The sequence below is a fragment of the Vulpes lagopus genome, chromosome 13 (genome assembly GCF_018345385.1).
Source record: "Vulpes lagopus strain Blue_001 chromosome 13, ASM1834538v1, whole genome shotgun sequence".
In the NCBI taxonomy this organism is placed as follows: Eukaryota; Metazoa; Chordata; class Mammalia; order Carnivora; family Canidae; genus Vulpes; species Vulpes lagopus.
In genome coordinates this window covers 32698915-32718989 of record NC_054836.1, presented here as the reverse complement: position 1 = coordinate 32718989, position 20075 = coordinate 32698915, and the positions used below count along the sequence as shown (strand labels likewise).

The window sequence follows — 20075 nt, the reverse complement described above, 5'->3', positions numbered from 1 at the left end:
TGCTGATAATGGGGTGGGAATTAGCCCAAGAAGAGAGCTGGCCACAAACAGCTAATGAGAAGACTGTCTCCCTGGTCAATATATTTTCTTTCTTCTTTTAAGATTTTATTTACTTATTCATGAGAGAGAGGCAGAGAAAGGAAAAGCAGGCTCCATGCAAGGAGCCCGACATGGGACTCAATCCTGAGACCCTGAGATCAAGCCCTGAGCCAAAGGCAGAAGTCCAACCACTGAGCCACCCAGGCATTCCAGTATATTTTCTTAATACGTCTTTTGGAATGAAGATCATGTTGGTCATTCCTACCTGGTGTTGTTTTAAATTTGATGAATCCTTAGTTGAAATCTGTTTAAAAAAAACAAACCAACCTCTTGGGGTTCTCTTAATGGTCACTAAAGGAGGTGGAAGGAAAGGGAGCTGAGAAGGGGGATGTACTCAGTCTCGCAAAGAAGATCCCAACCTGGGAATTCCCCCACAAATCATGAAAGGGTTACAGCTGAGTAAGTTCAGAACTGCCCCCTGTGGTAACGGGGACTGTATATATATCACCTTTTTTGTGTGTGCTGGAACATGAACAAGGTGGGGAAGCACTGCTTTAGGGTTTTTTAACTTACTGATGAGAAAGTTATTCACTATCAAAAAGTTAAACTGAGTGTGAGGTTCCTACTATGAAGAAAGTTACTAAAGTTCCAAGTTCTTAGTCATGCTACATTAATAATGGCATTAATAGCAATAGCTGATTTTTACTCTGTACCAATTTCGCTACCATCTATTATGTTATTTATATAGACTAGTCCACTTAGGCTTCCCAATATCCCAACAAAAAGATTACAGTGTTCATCACATTTAACAAATGAGTAAACTGAGGCTTGGCACAATTAAATAATTTGCTCCAGGTGGACCTGACGGTAGATGATGAAGTTGCCACTCCTGTGGTGTGACTATTGCATCAGCTTTGTAACTGCTCAGCAGTTCTGTCTAAAAGGCAGTTCTTGGGCAGCCCGGGTGGCTCAGGGGTTTAGCACCGCCTTCAGCCCAGGGCATGATCCTGGAGACCCGGAATCGAGTCCCACGTTGGGCTTCCTGCATGGAGCCTGCTTCTCCCTTTGCCTGTGTCTCTGCCTCTCTCTGTGTCTCTCATGAATAAATGAAATCTTTAAAACAACTTATCAATGTTCAGTAATACTTTTCTTTATTTAAATATGTATAAAGATGAAGTTGATTTATTAGCCTCTAAGATTAATATGCATCCTTTTTTCTTCTTTCCAAACTCTACCTTTCAAAAGCTTTCTATAGAATACATGGATATAGAAAAATTAGTACTATAAAGACCATAAAAATTATCTGATATATTGTATTTTTTTTAAAGATTTATCTATTCGAGAGAGAGAACATGCCCGTGTATGCACAAGTGTGTGTGTAAATGGGGGGAGGGGCAGAGGGAGACAATCTTCAAGGAGTCAGTCTTCAGGGAGACTTCCTACAAGCCAGAAGCCTGAGGCGGGGCTGGATGGGAGGACCCAGGCAATCCCGACCTGAGCCAAAACCAAGAGTCAGAGGCTTCACTGACTGAGTCACTCAGGCACTCCGTGATATCCTGTATTTTTATCTTGAAATGTGTCCCAGAGCTCCTTGGTGGCTCAGTCCATTAAGCCTCCCACTCTTGATTTCAGCTGAGTTCGTGATCTCAGGATCATAAGAGTGAGTCCTAAGGGGAGTGGCACGGCTCTGCTCAGCTGGGAATCAGCTTCTCTCCTTCCCCCCCCCATCTCTCTGCCCCTCCCCACCTCTGCCCTGCCCTGCTTGCACAGGCAGCCACTCTAAAAGAAATAAAATTAAAAAAAAAAAATTGAAAAAAAGTGTGTCCAGTATTACATTCATATAGAATATAAATTATGACAAATCGTTTCAGTTTAGGGAATATCAAATAATAAACTCACTAAAAAAAAATTCCATCATTAACCCCTGGCTGAAAATAAAAATTAAATATTAACTATTATCACTAGAGCCAGTGTAAAAAATATATTACTAATGTGGACATTTGACACAATAAATAGTTCAACAGGTAAAAAATGATTCACCATTTCACACAGAAAACAAAAGTGAGCTTGAAATCATAATATGAAATAAAATGTCCTTTAGGCATTAAGAAATCTGTAAAAAAGAAAGGTAAAATAAAACCCATTCAAATGAAGTTTTATTGAGCACTTTATGGGTTCTATGTGTGGTGCTAGGAACACTCTATATTTCCAATGACTTCAAAAGGCAAAAAGACATGACATACAGGTAATGATGAAAGAAAACTTATACAGTAAGTTATACAGAACAAATTCCAGGTTGACTAAAGAGTTAGGATGAGTTGGAAAAATCAGAGATGGCATAAAGGAGAAAAGCAAAGTAGGTTTTTTTTAAAAAGTCTTTCCAGATAGGGAAAAAAAGTTTGGTGAAATTCATGAAAAAAAAAAGAAAAGAAAAAAAAGAAAAGAAAAGAAAAGAAAAGAAAAGAAAAGAAAAGAAAAGAAAAGAAAAGAAAAGAAAAGAAAAAAAATTCATGGGCTTGGAGCCCCACGCTGGGAATTTGCTGTGCATGATTAGGCGATTCAGTCAGACTGGGAGGGATGAGTGCTTGGTCTGAGTATAAAGGCTGAATTACGAGGGCTGAAACTCCATGACACCATTTAGATGAAACAATTAGGTAGATATTATAGGTTCTTTTATAGAGAATGTGAAAACTGGGTATTCTACAGTAAGTTAACCAAATTAGTAGAAAGATCACACTGATATGGAAGAAGGCTACTGCATTAATAAAAGAATGAATGTGTTTCATTATTAATTAAGGTATTGACCAGGGAAAGCAGAGCCAAAGAGAAAGAGATATGATGGGCCTGGAAAATGGAAACAGGAGTAGCAATTGCTTATAAGAAATAAAAGAGAGGAAATAATCAGAGGTGATTTCATGATAATCTGCCCAGTGTCTAAAGGGTGGTTCCATCAACAGAAGTGTAAAAGCCGGATAAAACAGCACAGTTTACAGATAGTGAATTAAAAACCTTTGAGATGAGAGTGGAGAAACCAGTGAATTGTCTTTACAGCTGGTTAAGTATTAATAAAACACTTGATAGACTTCAAGTTGTCCTTAAGGTGAAGAAAAAAAGAGATCATTAAACCCTTAAACCATTAAGATGTGTATATCCCTCTAACACTAACCACTAACATTTTATGTGTCTATGTTAGACTGAGAAAAGCAATAAAAATATTCTGGCATGAGCAAATATTAATTTGTTCAGGTTTGATAGCTCACCGATTTCTAAAACTATGTAGTGAAATCTGTTAAGATAATATAAAATGAGAGGAAGATGAGCTAAAGCAGCATTCTATAGAAATAGCATTATAGCAAATATAATGTAAATAGCAAATATAATGTAAGCCATAAATGCCAAGGGATATGTATAATCTTACATTTTCTAAAAGCCACATTGAGAAAGTAAAAGAAAACAGGTAATATTAACTTTAATACTGTTACACAAGCTAATATGTTTAGAATATTATTTTAGGATGTAATGAAATACATTATCATCACTTAAGATATTAATATATTTTTGATACTATGGCTTTGAAATCTGTATACAATGGAATATTACTCAGCCACTGGAATGACCAACACCCACCATTTGCTTCGATGTGGATGAAACTGGAGGGTATTATATGGAGTGAAGTAAGTCAATCGGAAAAGGACAAACATTATATGGTCTCATTCATTTGGGGAATATAAAAATTAGTGAAAGGGAATAAAGGGAAAGGAGAGAAAATGAGTGAAAATATCAGTGAGGGTGACAAAACATGAGAGACACCTAACTCTGGGAAACGAACAAGGGGTAATGGAAGGGGAAGTGGGTGGGGGGTTGGGGTGGCTGGGTGATGGGCACTGAGGGGGGCACTTGGCGGGATGAGCACTGGGTGTTATGCTATACGTTGGCAAATCGAACTCCAATTTAAAAAAATTTTTTTAAAGAAATCTAGTGTGCAGTATACACTGGAAGCATATCTCAACTCATACGAGTTACATTTTAAATTCTCAGTTGATACACGTGGCTACCAGCTTGGACAGTACAAATACAGGGGTCTTTGCAGAAATTCTGTCAACAGAGGCACAAAGATCAAACTAAGTTGCAAACATGGGTTCAACATAAAATTTAAGTGCAAAGTAGACATGAGTAAAAATGACTAACCAGGACAGAATTCTGTCATATAAATGAAGAAAAAATAACTCTGGTTTAGTTTTTAAAGGTCACCAGAGAAAAGGCATTTCTTAAAGGAAAGACAAACTTAATGTTTGCTTCAGTTTATATTAGATACAATCAACAGCAAGATTGTAGCATTTAAGTGGTTCATTGGGAAGAAAAAGAAAAGGGACAACCTCAAAAACCAAGAAGTAACAAGAGATAGCCACAGGAATGGCAGAAAAGCAAGACCAAGATCAACTAGAAATAAGGAAAACAGAGGTGATGCATGAGAAAATGGAGCCCAACAATCATTAAGTTCCCATCTCTTTAAAAATAACTCAAATTGAAGAACATTTTTTTAAAAAGTATATATAACTGGAAAACAGATCAAAGAACTAAAAGTAAGTGCTAAAATTAAACCTCTCAGAAGGAAACATGGGTGTAGGACTGACACATGAATCTTGAAAACATTACACAGACATACAAAAGGCCACATAATATATGATTTCATTTATACGGAATGTCCACAATAGGCAAATTCATAGAGATACAAAATAGTTGCCAGTGGTTGCCAGGGGTTGGAGGGACGGGAGAATGAGGAGTGATTGCTTAATTGGTACAGGAATTCTTTGAGTTGATGAAGATACTCTGGTAATTCTCTGGTAAAAGTAGTGATGGTGGCACAACATCATGAATATATCAAAACCCACTGAATTATATACTTTAAAATGGGTAAAATGATAAAGTTTATGTTATACAAATTTTATCTCAATAAAAACACAAGAACAAAAACAATGTGCAACAAATAGCTTGGAACTTCTGAAGAAAAATAACTTGCCAAGTCTTGGTGAATAAATACTCTATAAATAGGCTAAGCAATTGTATAAATTAGAAAGAGAGAAATAAAACAAAAGGAGATATTATCACAGCAGTAACAGCAGTAAATATAGTGAGAATAACCTATAGCCGAATTAAAAGGCAGATGAAACAGAACAATATACAAGAAATAAGAGATCTATTTTAGAAACTATGAATGAAGAGTCCAAGGAGCTTAGGTAAAAGCTATTAAAAGGCAGGCCATGCTTCAGGAAGTGGTTTAGGGCCCCCGGACAGCTCCAGAACATTATCTCCAAACCAGACTCTTCCCAAAGGGCTTGAAAAATGTAGACTCCTGGGCTCTCAGTCAGGATAACAGAATCAGAACCTCTAGGAGATGCAGTCAGAATCTGAATTGCCAACAACTCCCTCAAGAGGATTTTTATACATCTTTCAAGCGAAAAATCACCTAGGAAGACAAGAATTTAAGACAAATATCTCTATTTTTCCTTTTCCCGGCATTTTATACAGACTATTTTAGGTCAGAACGATTATCAAGTGCTTCCTCGATAGGTCAAAAGGGTTTGAAAGGCAATGTCCTAACTGCTTAGAAATCAAGTTTTTGGCTTTGGTTGGGGAAGAACGGTAAGTGGCAAAAGGGAGTTGTTAGCTAGTTGAAATTTTTCTCCTTCTCTCCCCCAAAATAGTTAACTCCAAGTGCAGGCATTCTGTTTTGCCTCATTCTAAGACTGGCTCTGTTCAGAAATAAAGAAACTCTCAAACTTTAATGATTCAAAATGGTTCATATGTGTCCAAGGATGATTTTCATGTATGCATTAGACAAAAGAAGAGTCCTAATCTACTTCATGGCAATGATTAAGAGAAAATTGATTCAAAACAATTTGGAAATAGTGATGGGGGGGGAAGGAATATATATATATAGAGAGGGACGGGGGTAACAAACAAACTTCTGATTTAATAAACCTGGACATGTGAAAAGAATTGCTGCGTAAATGTAGTGTGGTAGTAAAGAGAACAAAGACTCTGATGTCAGAGTAACTGGGTTCAAATTAAAGCTAGACTATCACTAATTGGGCGACTTTAACTTTACTTAACTTCTTGTGCCCCAGTGCCCTTATCTGTAGGAGACAATAATATCTACCCCATAAGGTTGTTGTGAGGACTAAATGAATTGCTAGACATGTATGTTTGCAATAGTTAAAACTCAAAGTCTTTTTGTAAATCAAGATGGTCCCCAAAGGTTATACTGTCTAAAGCTTATATTTTATAAGCCTTAAGGTATTATAAAATTAGAGTAGAAAACCTTTCAAATCCTAATAGAGAAGTTCTAAAAAGTCACATTCCCAGTATCTTGTTTTATTTGCCAGAATCCTTTGATTGCTCTCCCATACTTTTAAAACCCAGATGGAGGAATTATCAATATTAAAAGGAATAGTAATCTATCTCTCAGATTCCTCCTCTTACATCTTCAAGTTCTTGATTATAATTGATTATAATTTGTAGACCTTGATTATTTATCATTGTTAATTCACAATTGTATACCCACAATTCTGTGCTTCCATTATTGAAAAAAACATCACAAAGGAAATGCCAAATAAAAAAAAATGCTGTTGTTGACCTAAACATCTGTTGAGTACTAAGTTTAAAAAAAATGGTTAGTGTCTGAATTCATTTTTAACATCCTTTAGAGAAAAAAAAGTATAAAGCAAAGTAAAAATTTCTTAAAAACAATCCTTTTCAGATTTATGAAAAGCAACCAGTCTCCATTTCAGCAGCCACCTTCACCAATGAGAAGGTGGATTTTTACTGCCAGACCAGGAAATCTAATGTTTATTTATTCCAAGTCCTGACAAAAATTATTTTCCTGAAGAAAAAGTTTTTAACATGAGATTGATACTTTTTATTGAAACATCCACTTTACACTTCAAAAATCAGATATACAGTATAAAACCATTATCTAATTGGTTCCTCCAACTCTTTTTTGAGGATCTGGTACCAAGTTACTCAATTTTATAAAAGTCCAAAGGCAATTCTTGGGAAATTATAACTAATGGTATTCCCACAATTCTGACCAAATTATCAGGCTTATGGCATTGTGGAATGATAATCCATTTTGTAATAGTCAATGATATTAGCTCCAGAATTCTTAATAATCTAATGCAATATTGTTGTGACTTAGGATAATTTTAATTTGTATGATGTTATTAAAGTTTAGATTATGGGAACAAAAACACAGTGACACATTATGAAGTACTGACGATTTAAGTTTTGCGAGGAAGAGCTAGCTAGGTATGTCAGGGTGCAGAGATGTCTCTGTTTCCTTTACCTGAGCCATGCTCCTTGTTCCTTACACTAGTATTATAATAACTGTTTCCATAAAAGGGAGGTCATTTAATTAGTTTTTTTTTCTCTTTACATTTATGTACTGTTACTTTATACTTGTAGGTCAGTCTGTCACTGTAATATTTTGATATTTATTTCGATATTTATTGAGTGCTTGTTACATTGGAGGGATTATGTTAACCTTTTTAAAATGATTTTTTAAGTTGAGCAAAGTTAAGAATTAACATTTATTTATATAAGATTTTATATTTGGAAGTTGACATCAAACATGATAACATATTATGAAAAAGAGGCCACGCTGGGAAAAGGAAAAGGCAGCAAATTTTACACGTCTGCTATTTGATAATGGCTGACATAAATAGTTTAAATCATTGTTGGGTTTATTATTTTTAATGGTATGAGAAATAACGGCTCAAAATATCTTCATTTTCTTGTTTCAACAACGAATGGCAATATATTTTGGTATATGAGACCTAGCACATGAGCTTCAGATCCGATTAAGTATATCAAGTTTACACAAAGCCAAATGTATGAAAGGGGATCTTTTAAAAAAAACTTTATTTGAGAAAGGAAGAGACTTATAACAGAAGGCAAGAAGGAAGCATACAAACAATATATTTACAACACAAAACAAGAGATCACCTTCAAGGGTGTAAATTATAATAAATACAGTAGATTTTAAAAGAGACATTTATCAATTAATTCTAAGATGAATTAAGTCCAGCTTTCTTTTTCACTGGTTCCAGGTAGTTTCTTGATTAAATTCAAAGACTATCAAATTCAAACAATTAATGTCCACCAACTGTACTGATGAAGCTCTCTCAAATGACATTATAAAAAATAGTTTTTTTTTGTTTGTGATTACATATCTTTGAAGTAATATTATACAAAAGTCTGCTCAGCCACATGTTCCTCCCCAAATAAAATGTATTTTAAAAGATGCACTATCCCTTTTTTTATGAGATTGAAAAAAGACTTTAAAGAAAATGAATATTTATGAGATGGAAAAAATATACAATTTTATCTTAGGAATGCCATATTTTTAATGCAAAACAACTGACAAAAAGTCATTTTAATCTTAAGGAATATACTAACCAAAATATGTTGGTAATAGGAAAAGTTGCCTACTATAGCTATTTGTCAAATTATCAGAAGGACTTTCATTATATGGAAAAGTTTTAAACTTTCTAACTTCTAGTTATGTTAATTTAATTTGAATGGAGACTTTTTAAAAAAGGATAATGTATCTTTAGCAGTGACCTTTTTTTTAAGAAATATTTTAAATGTCACAGCAAAATGTAAACAACACGTGCCAATAACATACAGTGGTTACAATGTCTACATTTGGCAAAATCGTTATATCTCCTTTGAAACAGGATACTACACCTTAAAATACCTTGGATTTAGAAATATAAATATTTTAATAGAAAAAAAACCTCACAAAGATTCTAGGTCAATTTGGATGATCCATTTTAAAGGGGTCTTAATACAACGAATCTTTAACTAGCTTAACAAAAGTAAACCTATAAAACAAGGTAAACATATCAAAAGGGAGTATGAAGGAAATGTTCCAGAGTGAAAAGCTTCCTTAACAATTTCCCTACTTGTGGTGTTATTTTCTTAGACAATAAATCAATTCATAGAGTGCCCTTTAAAAACAGAAAGAGTAAAACACTATCCTCCGTTTTTTTCCCCCTACATTCCTCATTACATGAATCACTTAGACTTCCTGTTTCCACAAGGCATTTCCTGTTCAGCCTCATAGAATCAGTTTTCTGTAGGAGAACAGCAGGAACCTGACAAAGAACGGACTTGAATAAACAGAGTCTTCTGTTGCCTTCAAAGTTGTTTGTATTTCATAGCATCAAAGGACACAGTCCTTCTGAAGGTGTGTTATATACAAGGAGATTCTGTTGTTAAGCATAACTTTCCTAAATTTGTATTTGCCAAAATGGTATGGTATATGCCAAGTCCTTATGGAATTCTACCTAAGAGATCCTAGTGATGTGATTATAAAATATGATACACCTTCTTCTTTTAGACATGATTGTGACTTCGTATCAGATAATCTTCATACCTTCACTGTGTTTTCTACAACTGTAGATACAATATAGTATCTGGTTGAACCATAATGCTGCACATTACTTCTTGCCGCTATTTGCATTGGCTTCATTTGATCTTTTTTGATAGACAATGTCATCAAATAACACAAGATAAAAGTAAAATGAGCAGTGCTAGGTGAGACATAATGTAATAGTTAAAATAGTGCTGTACTTTGCAATCTATATATTTAAAACCACCTCTATCCTAATATTTTCAATTGCAATCTATACAATAACCTAAGGACTATTGGCATGGTAACCAGAACATTTAACTTAACAAAAAAGAGAGAGGAAGGAAAGGGCAGACTACTTTTAACAGTGTTCAAGACTATAGTATGATACATTATGTACAACAATGTGAAAATTGAATTCTACATATCAAAAAAAATCAAGAACTAATAGAATGTTTCATTGATCAGACTGGGTGAGTATATCCAGCAGTCACTGATCTCAACAGATAAACTAAAAATAACAGTGAGTTCGTTTTCCTTAGAAGTAACTGGTGTGACAGGCTTTGGGATGAATTTAAAGCCTATTAATTACTTGTATACTTATGTAGTATAATTTTAGTGTCACAAGTATTTCCTTACCAGTGGAGTTTCAATGAAACCTTGATATCTATATAGAAATCAATATATAGAGAAATCTCTATATAGATATATCTGCAATAAGTAGAATCCTTAAACACTAAAATCAAATCATTCAGAAATATAAACAGATAGGAAATAATATCCATTTACCAAAACCTGCAATGCATTTCATATTCAGATAATGACTTTAATTACAAATCCTGGAGCTAAATCTTTGCCTATTACCTGTTGCATAAAAGCAGCCTGCTCCCCAGATTCCATTTCCTGGATCTGAGCATCTTCATCACTGTCCACTGGTTCCTCCTTGACCTTCACAGCCCCAACTTGTCCCAGTGTGTCATCCACACAAGCACTGCTGTCGCTCCTAGTGCTGTTGCCACTAGAGGGCGCTCTGTCTTCCTGCATCGCCTGGTCCCCCTGAAGCTCTTCCTCCGCTTCCTCGAGGTGACTGCCTGGTTGCTTCAGTTGTTCAATAGATTTCGAAAGCAGCTAGAAGAGAGTGTTCAGGGGTTCAAAATTCAATAGTTCTTGGTGGTAACAGAGAAGCAAAATACACACTTTTATTTCTAATGACTCTACTTCAGTACGTTCTGATGTCTAGTTTCTGGACATCAATTTCAGAATGAATTTGTATGCAACAAACTTCCTCGAGTAATACTAAATCTGAAGCAAGTCTCATCACTTCCATGTTGTATTGGTGTAGTAGGCAGAAAATGAGGTCTTCAAGTGCTTTTTTTAATGGATTACTCTCTAACACACTTAGAAAATGGTGGGGGAAAGGTAAATAAACTTTTTTGATGGGAATCCTAAAACTTTCACAAGTACAGTTTGTACTGAGACAATGTAATTCAAATAAACCTGAGAATATTTTTCTTTAAAGATAAATTATAATGGAATTAATGGAAAGGTAGTGAAAAACTTCCACAATCTCATTTTTTGAGAATGTCAACCACTATAAAACACAAGCACAAATGCTAAGTCCTCATCTATCTTATTTTCCCATACCTAAAGGGTCAAATGATAAAACATCTTCTTATATGTACTGATAAAATATGGAAATACTGATTTGGAAATCCTAAACTTCAAAAAGATGTGGGATTTTTAAAAAATGTGATAGCACTAAAAATGTTTTATGAACATATCCAAGTTAAATAATAAGAAAGAATTATTTTTAATCAGGAGACTATTATTTAGACCTTTATTTTATAATTAAATTATACTTAATCTTCAGAAGTATATGAATCAACTGCTCAATGATTTAAAAAAATGAGAACATACCTAACTTAAACAACAGCAAAATATCACAGTATAAAAGCTCAATAAATGGAGTAAAATTCTCAAGATGATTTCATGTCACAGGTCTCTTGTTTTGATTCACAATGACCCCAGCGACTGATCATCTGCAGATCTTGAACTGTGGTTTCAAGAGTGATTAGAATTTTCTGTTAAGTCAGCACCCATGTAAGCAATAGGCCAAATATTGCTAATAAACAGCACGCTTAGAATATAACTGCTAAAATCATGAATACTAATTTCTCTTGGTACAGTTTAAGCTTATCTCCCCCACCCCCCACACCTAACTATGTTTTTAAGGCTAAACACATGCTTAGAGTTAGAATACTTCTACATACTCCAACTCTGAAGGGTGTCTTACTCTCTTTAGGCTTACAGACTTTCCTCCAGGCCACATCACCTCAGAGGGCTGTACACCAACTGACGAAACCCTCCACTTTCACTGTAGGTAAAGTTATTGGGATTTTTTGTTCCTTTGTGCAACAAATATTTATTGAGTGCCAATTGTGTTCAAGACACCATGCTAAGCACTGGGAAAATAGCCATTGCCTTGCCCTCATGGAGCTTATAGTTTAGTGTGTTAGAAGGGAACCAGATAGATAAATAAATGTATTCTGATTTTCAAGTAGGGTAAATGAAATGGGAAGAAGCACAGGGTGTTATGAGAGTACACGCTAGTTGGCACAGGAGCATAACTGTGGGTTAAGAGAGGTTTCACTACTGACAGGGTGCTATGTTTAGGTTGAGACATGAAAGAGGAAGGATAGAAAGGAAGTTCTAGTTGCATGAGTGTAAGGGGTTGAAATAAGGGTAGAGAGAATTTCTGGCAGAAGGCACAGTACATATGCTGAAAAGGAGTCCAGTGCGTTGGAGCAAATGAAAGGCCAATGAGGTTTCAGCACAGGAAGATGGGAAAAAATGCTGGAAGGTGATATTGGAGAGAGTAACACAGTTTATAATGTATTTGGGTTGAGAACAAGATTCTATAGAAATAAAGTACAAATTAGGAAATAAGCCATTAATAAGATATAAACATCACCAATCTTAAGTTAGACATAATCAAACCAAGAGAATAGATACCAGTCAAAATTTATGTCAAAATGAAGAAGGCAAATTTAAATATCAATTTCCTTTGTACCTACTATCTAACATCTATTTTCCTGGGTTGTCAGCATAAGAATGGTCGTCCCATCATTCTTTAAATGTTTTTGAGTACTTTTTAGGAAACTATTTGCAGGACTTTTGTACCAATGCCAAGTATTTACATAACAACATTAAATACACAATACCTTGCATACTGCTAAGATTTTGGAGAAGAGCGACAATGTAATATTCCTAAGCTTTGATTGTACATCTATAGGATCCAACTTAATCGGCTGTTAGAAAAAGAACACGTGACACCATAGAAAACAGGCAGGATTTTAATGGAAAAGTCCCAGTTTGGGCTGGGACCCCAGGGATAGGGACTTCGGGTGACAAGTATCCACCCATTCTTCAGAGAGAAAGCTCATCAGCCAGCCCTTACCCCTGTCCCTCACCTCAGATGTGACATACAAGAGGACGATAGAGGGGGTCTTGTTGGGAGAAGAGATTGATATAAGGAAAGGTATCACTCAGGTGAAGGAGGCTGCAAAACTCCCTCAGAGGGACGATCTGCAAGCAGACGGCTGCAGTTCATCTTCTAGATGGATGTATGTGGAGCTGCAGAACTTTTCCCTCTCATTGCTAAAGCTTAGCTGGAAAAATTCATGGGAGCTAGCACATCAGGCAGAGCTGGGGGGCCAAGGACATGTATGAGGCAAGTGGACACCTCTGGGAGGTGTTCAAAGTCCCTGTGCATAAGAGCCTCTGGGAGGAAGACAGAAGGAAACTATATGGGATGTGTGGCCCTGAGAGAAGAACTGAGGGGCCGTTCATGAAAGGTCCACCAGGGAGCACAGGACCACTGTCCAGAAAATGTCACATCAGAAGTCCCCCTTTACTGAGGAGTGACTGCCACTTTCATAGCTTCTGGATATTTGACTATGCAGAGTATTTAATCACCAAAAGGAAAGTGCCCCTACTTTCCTTTTCCTTAGCAGTGAAAATAGGGGAAGTCTATTGCTATTCTTCTCCTTTCCAGTCCCAGTTCCAACAAGTCTTAGGATCTTGACTTCCTCACATCCAATAGTCTTTTTATCTGCTCTTCCTCAGTGCCCAATGCTATGATCATACCCTAGCCCAGATCTTTACTGGTAGCTGTACACTTTACTAAATCTGTTTCAAACATGACTTCTTTCTGCTTCATTCTCAATATATTCTGACCTTAACCATTCTCCAGCTCCAGAGGGTCCTCTAAGTGATTGAGCCTAACATATTCTCACTCCCTACCACTCTTCATCCTCTCACTTTCCTCCTTGCTAGACTAGGCTCCATTTTCCATCATTAAAAATCACTCCTTTGGGGCACCTGGGTGGCTCAGTCGGTTAAGTGTGTGACTTGATTTCGGATCAGGTTATGATCTCAGGGTCCTGGGATCAAGCCCCATGTCGGGGTTCTGCCCTTAGCAGGGAGCCTGCTTGAGATTCCCTCTCTTTCTCTTTCTCCCTCTGTCCTTCCCCTTGCATGCACAATCTCTCTCAAATAAAGAAATCTTAAAAAAAATCACTCCCTTACGTTGTCTTCAACTCCCCTGCCCTTTTCTTTCTTTCCTTTTTAAAAATATTTTATTTATTTATTTGAGAGAGAGAGAGAGAGAGAGAGAGAGAGAGAGAGAGAGAGAGAGTACTAGTGAGGTGAGTCTCAGAGAAGCAGACTCTCCTCTAAGCAGGGAGCAGAAGGTGGGACTTGATCCCATGACTCCAGGATCATGACCTGAGCTGAAGGCAGATGCTTAACCAACTGAGCCACTCAGGCGCCCACCCCTGCCCTTTTCAATACGGGTTTTACTGGAAAAGTAAGACTTCCAACCTTGGTTAATACTACATCTTTGCCAAACCCAAGCAGCTGAATAAGCAAGGAAACAAACAAACAAATTACAATCATGCTGAATGTTTCTCTTCAGATTCATGAGCAAAACCCTCAAAAGGGCCCTCATCAGTACTGCCTGGCAATCCTACTACATTTCTGCAGTTAATTCACTCCCACTCTTTCAATGACAATTTCAAACTACCTCCTCTCTCCTCAAATCTCGAAAACCAGACCTTTTCTTCACTCCCTGCTGATGCCTGTGCTTGTTATTTCACTGAGAAAACAGAAGCCTCCAAAGAGAAACTCAACATCCTGCTACCATCACATTTACCAAGCTGTCCCATTCACCCTTCCTCCTGTTCTAAAAGTGATGTCTGCACTTTTATCTCAGGCAATCCCTTAGCTTATGGCCTGTATCCTATCCCTTCCTGCAATTATCCACCCTGTCCTCCAACACACATTTCTCCTCTCTGCTGGAATATCCTTATTGGTGCATTTTCAGAAGATAATCTGTCTTAAGTAAAACCTCCCTTGCTCCCCCAACACCATTATGTATCTCTCTTCACAGCAAAACTCCTTGAGCTATCTTTCTTTACTGTCTTCATTTTTCTTTTCCCATTCTCATTAGAATTCACACCAACAAGGCTTTCATCCACACTATCTGACCGAAATCTCTCTTGTTCAAGTCAGTAATGACTGTGTTCATGCCAAAACCAGTGGCAATTTAAACAGAATATTAATAAGTGTTAGTGAGGGTAAAACATCCCAAAAAAGGGCACCAAGACACAATCATAGCATCTTTGAAAGTAAGAGACTGATATCACTACTGTGGGTGTAGCTAAAGACCAGACGAACTGCATGCTAATTTCCTGGAATATAATTTCCCATAGATAGCAAGTAAGTCAAAGAAAATCTCTAATAGTGATCAAATGCTGAATGTTCACAGAATATGTCATATGTACATTTTACTAAAAAAAAAACCTTCTGAAATCTGACCTGTTAATGTATTCCTGAGGTCACAGACGTACCCAGAAATCTCATCTTGTAGTCCATGAATCAATTTGGTCAGTATTTACAACCTCACTGACACAGATATGTACATAACAATTTTCAGTGTGCAATAAAGAAACAATGTCATTTGTTCTAGTTAGTTCCTTTGGCTTCATCTACACTTGTGATGCACTGAAGGAAACATGAGAGAGATAAGTGTCAGAATGAGTAACACTGTGATAACTGGGCAAGACGGCCAAATAGCAGAATGATCTTCCAAGGGTCTAATTCCTCGATCGTTTGTAAAAGAAATGTTTCCTGACATAAAACAGTAACTTAGGAGTAGAGATCGTGTACATATAAAATGTAGTCATTGGAAAATTTCTAATAACACCCTTCAAATCCTTATTTTGTAAAGAAGGAATTTCACTTCCAGGAGAAGCTGAGCCATATCCAAAGAAAAGAGTAGAAACCTAGAATTTTTTTTATACCCTTCCACTCTGCATTCTACTCTGAAACAGCTATATTCTGATGACAACTGTGCTAACACAAATAATTCCAGTGTCTCCCCTGCCCAGCTCCAAACTTACACATTCAGCTGCTTCCTTAACATTTTCCCTTAGATCTAGAATATCTAACAGGTTTAATAAACTACAAGTAGTTCAAAGAAAACCTTTCTTCTCCTTCTACTCAAATGTATCACTCACCTAATTTTCTCATTTGAGTAAACAGACAATACCCAAGTGCATAAGTCAAAAATCAAGGATTTGTCCTGTTTCTCTCTAACTCATCTTTTTAATAAATACTGAAAGCTTAACTGATATTAGGAACAGTGCTTTGACACTTTTCTTCCCAGATTATGCAGCAAATGTCAATGTCCCCACAAGCAATATCATTTTTTTTCACCATCTCTGAAATACAATGTGCTCTTCTGCAAAGTTCCACAAAATACAGAAGTGCTCGATGGGATCTCCTGGAGATGGTTTTGCAGAATATAAACACATAGAAAGAGTTAATCTAGACCTCTTTTTCCAGGTATTTCACTAAAGCTGTTTTTGTTTAAGCAGTCAAATTTGCCAGAGTGGAAAAATTAACAATTAACATCAGCAAGAAAAATCTACAAACCAAAGTCACAGAAAACTGGCCTGCCAGGTTTAACTTATTTGAGATTTTTTAAATAAAAAATTACTTGATGTTGTTTGTAAATTTCTGACTATTTATGAAGACATTCAGTACTCCAATTATGTTATGTTGTATGTGTTTTTGAACTTCAAATGTGACCATTACAAAGATGGTATGGGCTAACCCTTTTCTAATTTGCACTGTCGCTGAGCGGCCCCAGATGCAGGGAGGAGCTGTCTGCTTACTCTCAGTGGGGTAGCAGAGTCTCCCTTTGGTTGAACATCTGGAGGTGATCCCCCAGCAAAGTTGAGCTGTTGCCTTGCTGGCTACAAAACACAAGACGAAACATCTGTGTGACAGATAAATGTGCAAGCCTGTGTGAATCTCGGCTGAGGGCCCATCTGTAAAACACACCACGTGTCATTCGTCTGACACCAGGTGAGTTACTTTGGTGGGGAACCCAGCTGAGAGGAAGATGATGGCTGTGCCTCTCCTTCCCCTTTTATCTGTGCCTTTTCCTCGTCCGTCAGTGTTTCTCTGTATTGCCTGTGCACAGCAATTGTATTAAACACTAAGAACGGTGCAGGCAGTCTATGACCATTCTGGGTTTGTAACACACACGTGCAAACCCACTCACACTGACATGCTATAGACCAGATATGATAATTTATCTAAATCCCTAACCTTCAAGTGTTACAGATCCATTCTTATCAATCTCTGCTAGGATCATAATTACAGTAAGTCCATAATTTCACTGTTTATATTCTACGTTAAATATCATATATTCTAAGTAGCAAATGATGTAAAATTCATGAAATAATATTTAAAGGCTGTGCTGTTAACCTTTATACATGAGCACATGAAGCTCCTCTCCATGTAAGTTGCACTAACAAAGTCTGGAAGTCAACACAAGCATAAGTGCTATCAAATAAAGTATCTTTAAATTCCATATTTTAATTTTTTTTTCCCACAGTGATCTTTCATGTACCCACAAATATCTTCAAATTTGGAATGGCAGCTAAGAACAAGAGCGTATAAGGAGTAAATCTGTTTCTGATGGACATCTGGTTTTCTGAAATTGTCAACAACCCATTAAGCATAAGTGTTTGAATGTGATTATTAAACTATGCAAAGTGACCTTCAACCTAACTCATCACTTTCCTATTTTGCCTCAGATCTGAAGACAGATTTTACTTGGGGAATGGCACAAGTTTTGTTTTTGTTCTTTTTTGTTTCTTTTAAATAAATGCAAAATTCTTCTTTTGGAAAATGAAACCTTTCCCTTAAGCTCCAAGGAAACTAGATTTTAAAACAATGATAAAATTCTGTCTCAAATCACAAATAGATTAGGTATGTACCAACTGTTCTCAAAAACAACATGCAGAACACGGAGGGCTTTCAAACCAAGAGGTCTACTTAGAGAAGAACTCTGCCTCGAGCCAAAATACTCAATGCCATTTCACTCCTGTGAGTTTTAGGGAAATCACCAGAAGAACCAAGCTAAATAATAAGAGAGAAATATTTCTAAATATTGCTTCATTATTCACACTAATCAAAAGTCTAACTGAAAAATGTCCCTTCTTACTGATATTGAGGGGATATAAAACTAATCTAGGGACCAAATGAATTTTTCATAAAATGTGTTTATCTGTTCAACTTTAAATGATTGTCTAAAAACAATGCCTGTTGGGCAGCCCGGGTGGCTCAGTGGTTTAGTGCCGCCTTCAGCCCAGAGCGTGATCCTGGAGACTCGGGATCGAGTCCTACGTTGGGCTCCCTGCATGGAGCCCGCTTCTCCCTCTGCCTGTGTCTCTGCCTCTCTCTCTCTGTGCCTCTCATGAATAAATAAATAAAATCTTTAAAATAAATAAATAGATAAATATAAAAACAATGTCTACAATTAAAATATCCTTTTTTTCTGGCTTCAAAACATCCTAATAATTCAATTAGCTTAAACAAGTGTTAACTACTGGAAAGGGTGCTGAAAATATCCTCCTTCCAGTGCTTCAAGTTAAGTTTGAGAAAGTTACTCATCTACTCTTTCATTAGTCAGGCAATTTTTATTGAGCACTTACTATATGCCACATCCTGAGAAGAGCAGTCAGTCGGGAACCTCTCAAAGGAGGAAGCACAAAGTAAGCAACTGAAGATTGCAACCTAATGTGGTAGGGAATGATGGGGAAAGGGCTGAGTGTCTGTGTTTAATTGGTATGGGTAGGGAAGGCCTCTCAGAAGACCTGAGGCCGGAGCTAAGAGAGACTCCAATACCAAGATCGAGTCATGAGAAGATCCAGAGGTGGAACATTCCACACAGAACAGTGGCCAGCACAACTGGGGATGGAATGACATTCTCCACAGATGGGAGAAGAAGCCAGCATGGCTGGAAGTCAGCAAGGAAGGGAAGAGAGTAGGAGATGAGGTCAGTGATGGGGGCAAGAGCCAGATCATGACAGCCTTGTAAGCCACAAGATGTTTGGATTTTATCCTCTGTATGATAGGAGCAGCTGGGGGGTTTTAAGCAAGCCCTTGATATGATTTAATTTGTATTTGTAAATGGTCACTCCAGCTGCTATAGAAGACTGGATTTAGGTGGGCAAAAGTAGAAACAGACAGACTGACTTTCAGAATATAAAATCCTCATCAAGAGAACGTAACAGGACCTAATTAGAACACAAAAGAAGCTAGTTTTCCTTCTTTTTTTTTTATAGAGTTATTTATTTATTTATTTATTTATTTATTTATTTATTTATTCATGATAGACATAGAGAGACAGAGAGAGAGAGAGGCAGAGACACAGGCAGAGGGAGAAGCAGGCTCCATGCTGGGAGCCTGATGTGGGACTCGATCCTGGGACTCCAGGATCGCGCCCGGGGCCAAAGGCAGGCGCCAAACCCCTGAGCCACCCAGGGATCCCCTATTTTTCCTTCTTTTATAGCACTGTGTAATATTCCCCCAATAATCCACTTTCCAATATTCAGTTGATAGTACACTTTCTTTCAAAGTTTTCTTTCTTGCTTTTTAAGGGTAATGGAATATAGATAGAGGCACATTTACGGAAAGGCACCCTCGATGACTTTGGACTGTGTCTCAGAATAGACACGATCTCAAAGTCAGTAATTTTCCAATCAATTGATTCATAATCAAACCGTTCTCCCCATTAATCAACCCTTGCTTTGGTAATCTGGAGAGCAGCACAAGTCCTATTGAAAATAGATGACCAAGAGTAAACCCCAGAAAATAATTGCCACATGGAAACATAGGCCCCAGTGTAGTCAGATTTTCAATTTTTCAGACAATGCCGGAAATCCAGACTTGTATTTGAAATCTTTCTATTTTTAAAGATTGACCAGTAATTCAAACACTTTTTGAGATACCAGGCAGGCCAATGACAGCAGTTCAATGGAATGGATCCAGTCCACAGAGTGTCTGCCTACGACCTCTGAAAATAATCCCTTATGGCCCTTCTTAAACATTCTATGGTTTAGATCATTTAGAGCTGATGTCTGCTTGCCCTTAAAATATACCATCCTTCATACTTGAGATTTGTTTTATGTTCCTTCCATGGTCAAAAATTTAACTACTTTGCCAGGGGTTGGATGTAGGGGTAGGGACTGACGACAAAGGAGCA

General features: G+C 36.9%; 1 protein-coding gene across 5 annotated transcripts in view; it reads right to left on the bottom strand.

Annotated features, from left to right (window-relative positions):
- Positions 1-20075, bottom strand: part of HDAC9 (histone deacetylase 9) — a 927702-nt gene that overhangs the window by 359646 nt on the left and 547981 nt on the right. For 4 of the 5 annotated variants that reach the window (XR_005983513.1, XR_005983514.1, XM_041727864.1 and 1 more), the window contains one exon: positions 10319-10582. Coding sequence is in view for 3 of the 5 variants with exons in the window: in XM_041727864.1 (XP_041583798.1) it covers positions 10319-10582 (264 nt within the window). In the remaining 2 variants the exon portion in view is untranslated. Of the gene's footprint in view, positions 1-7942; positions 10583-20075 lie in introns of those variants that run through there. The other variant, XM_041727865.1, reaches the window with a different exon arrangement.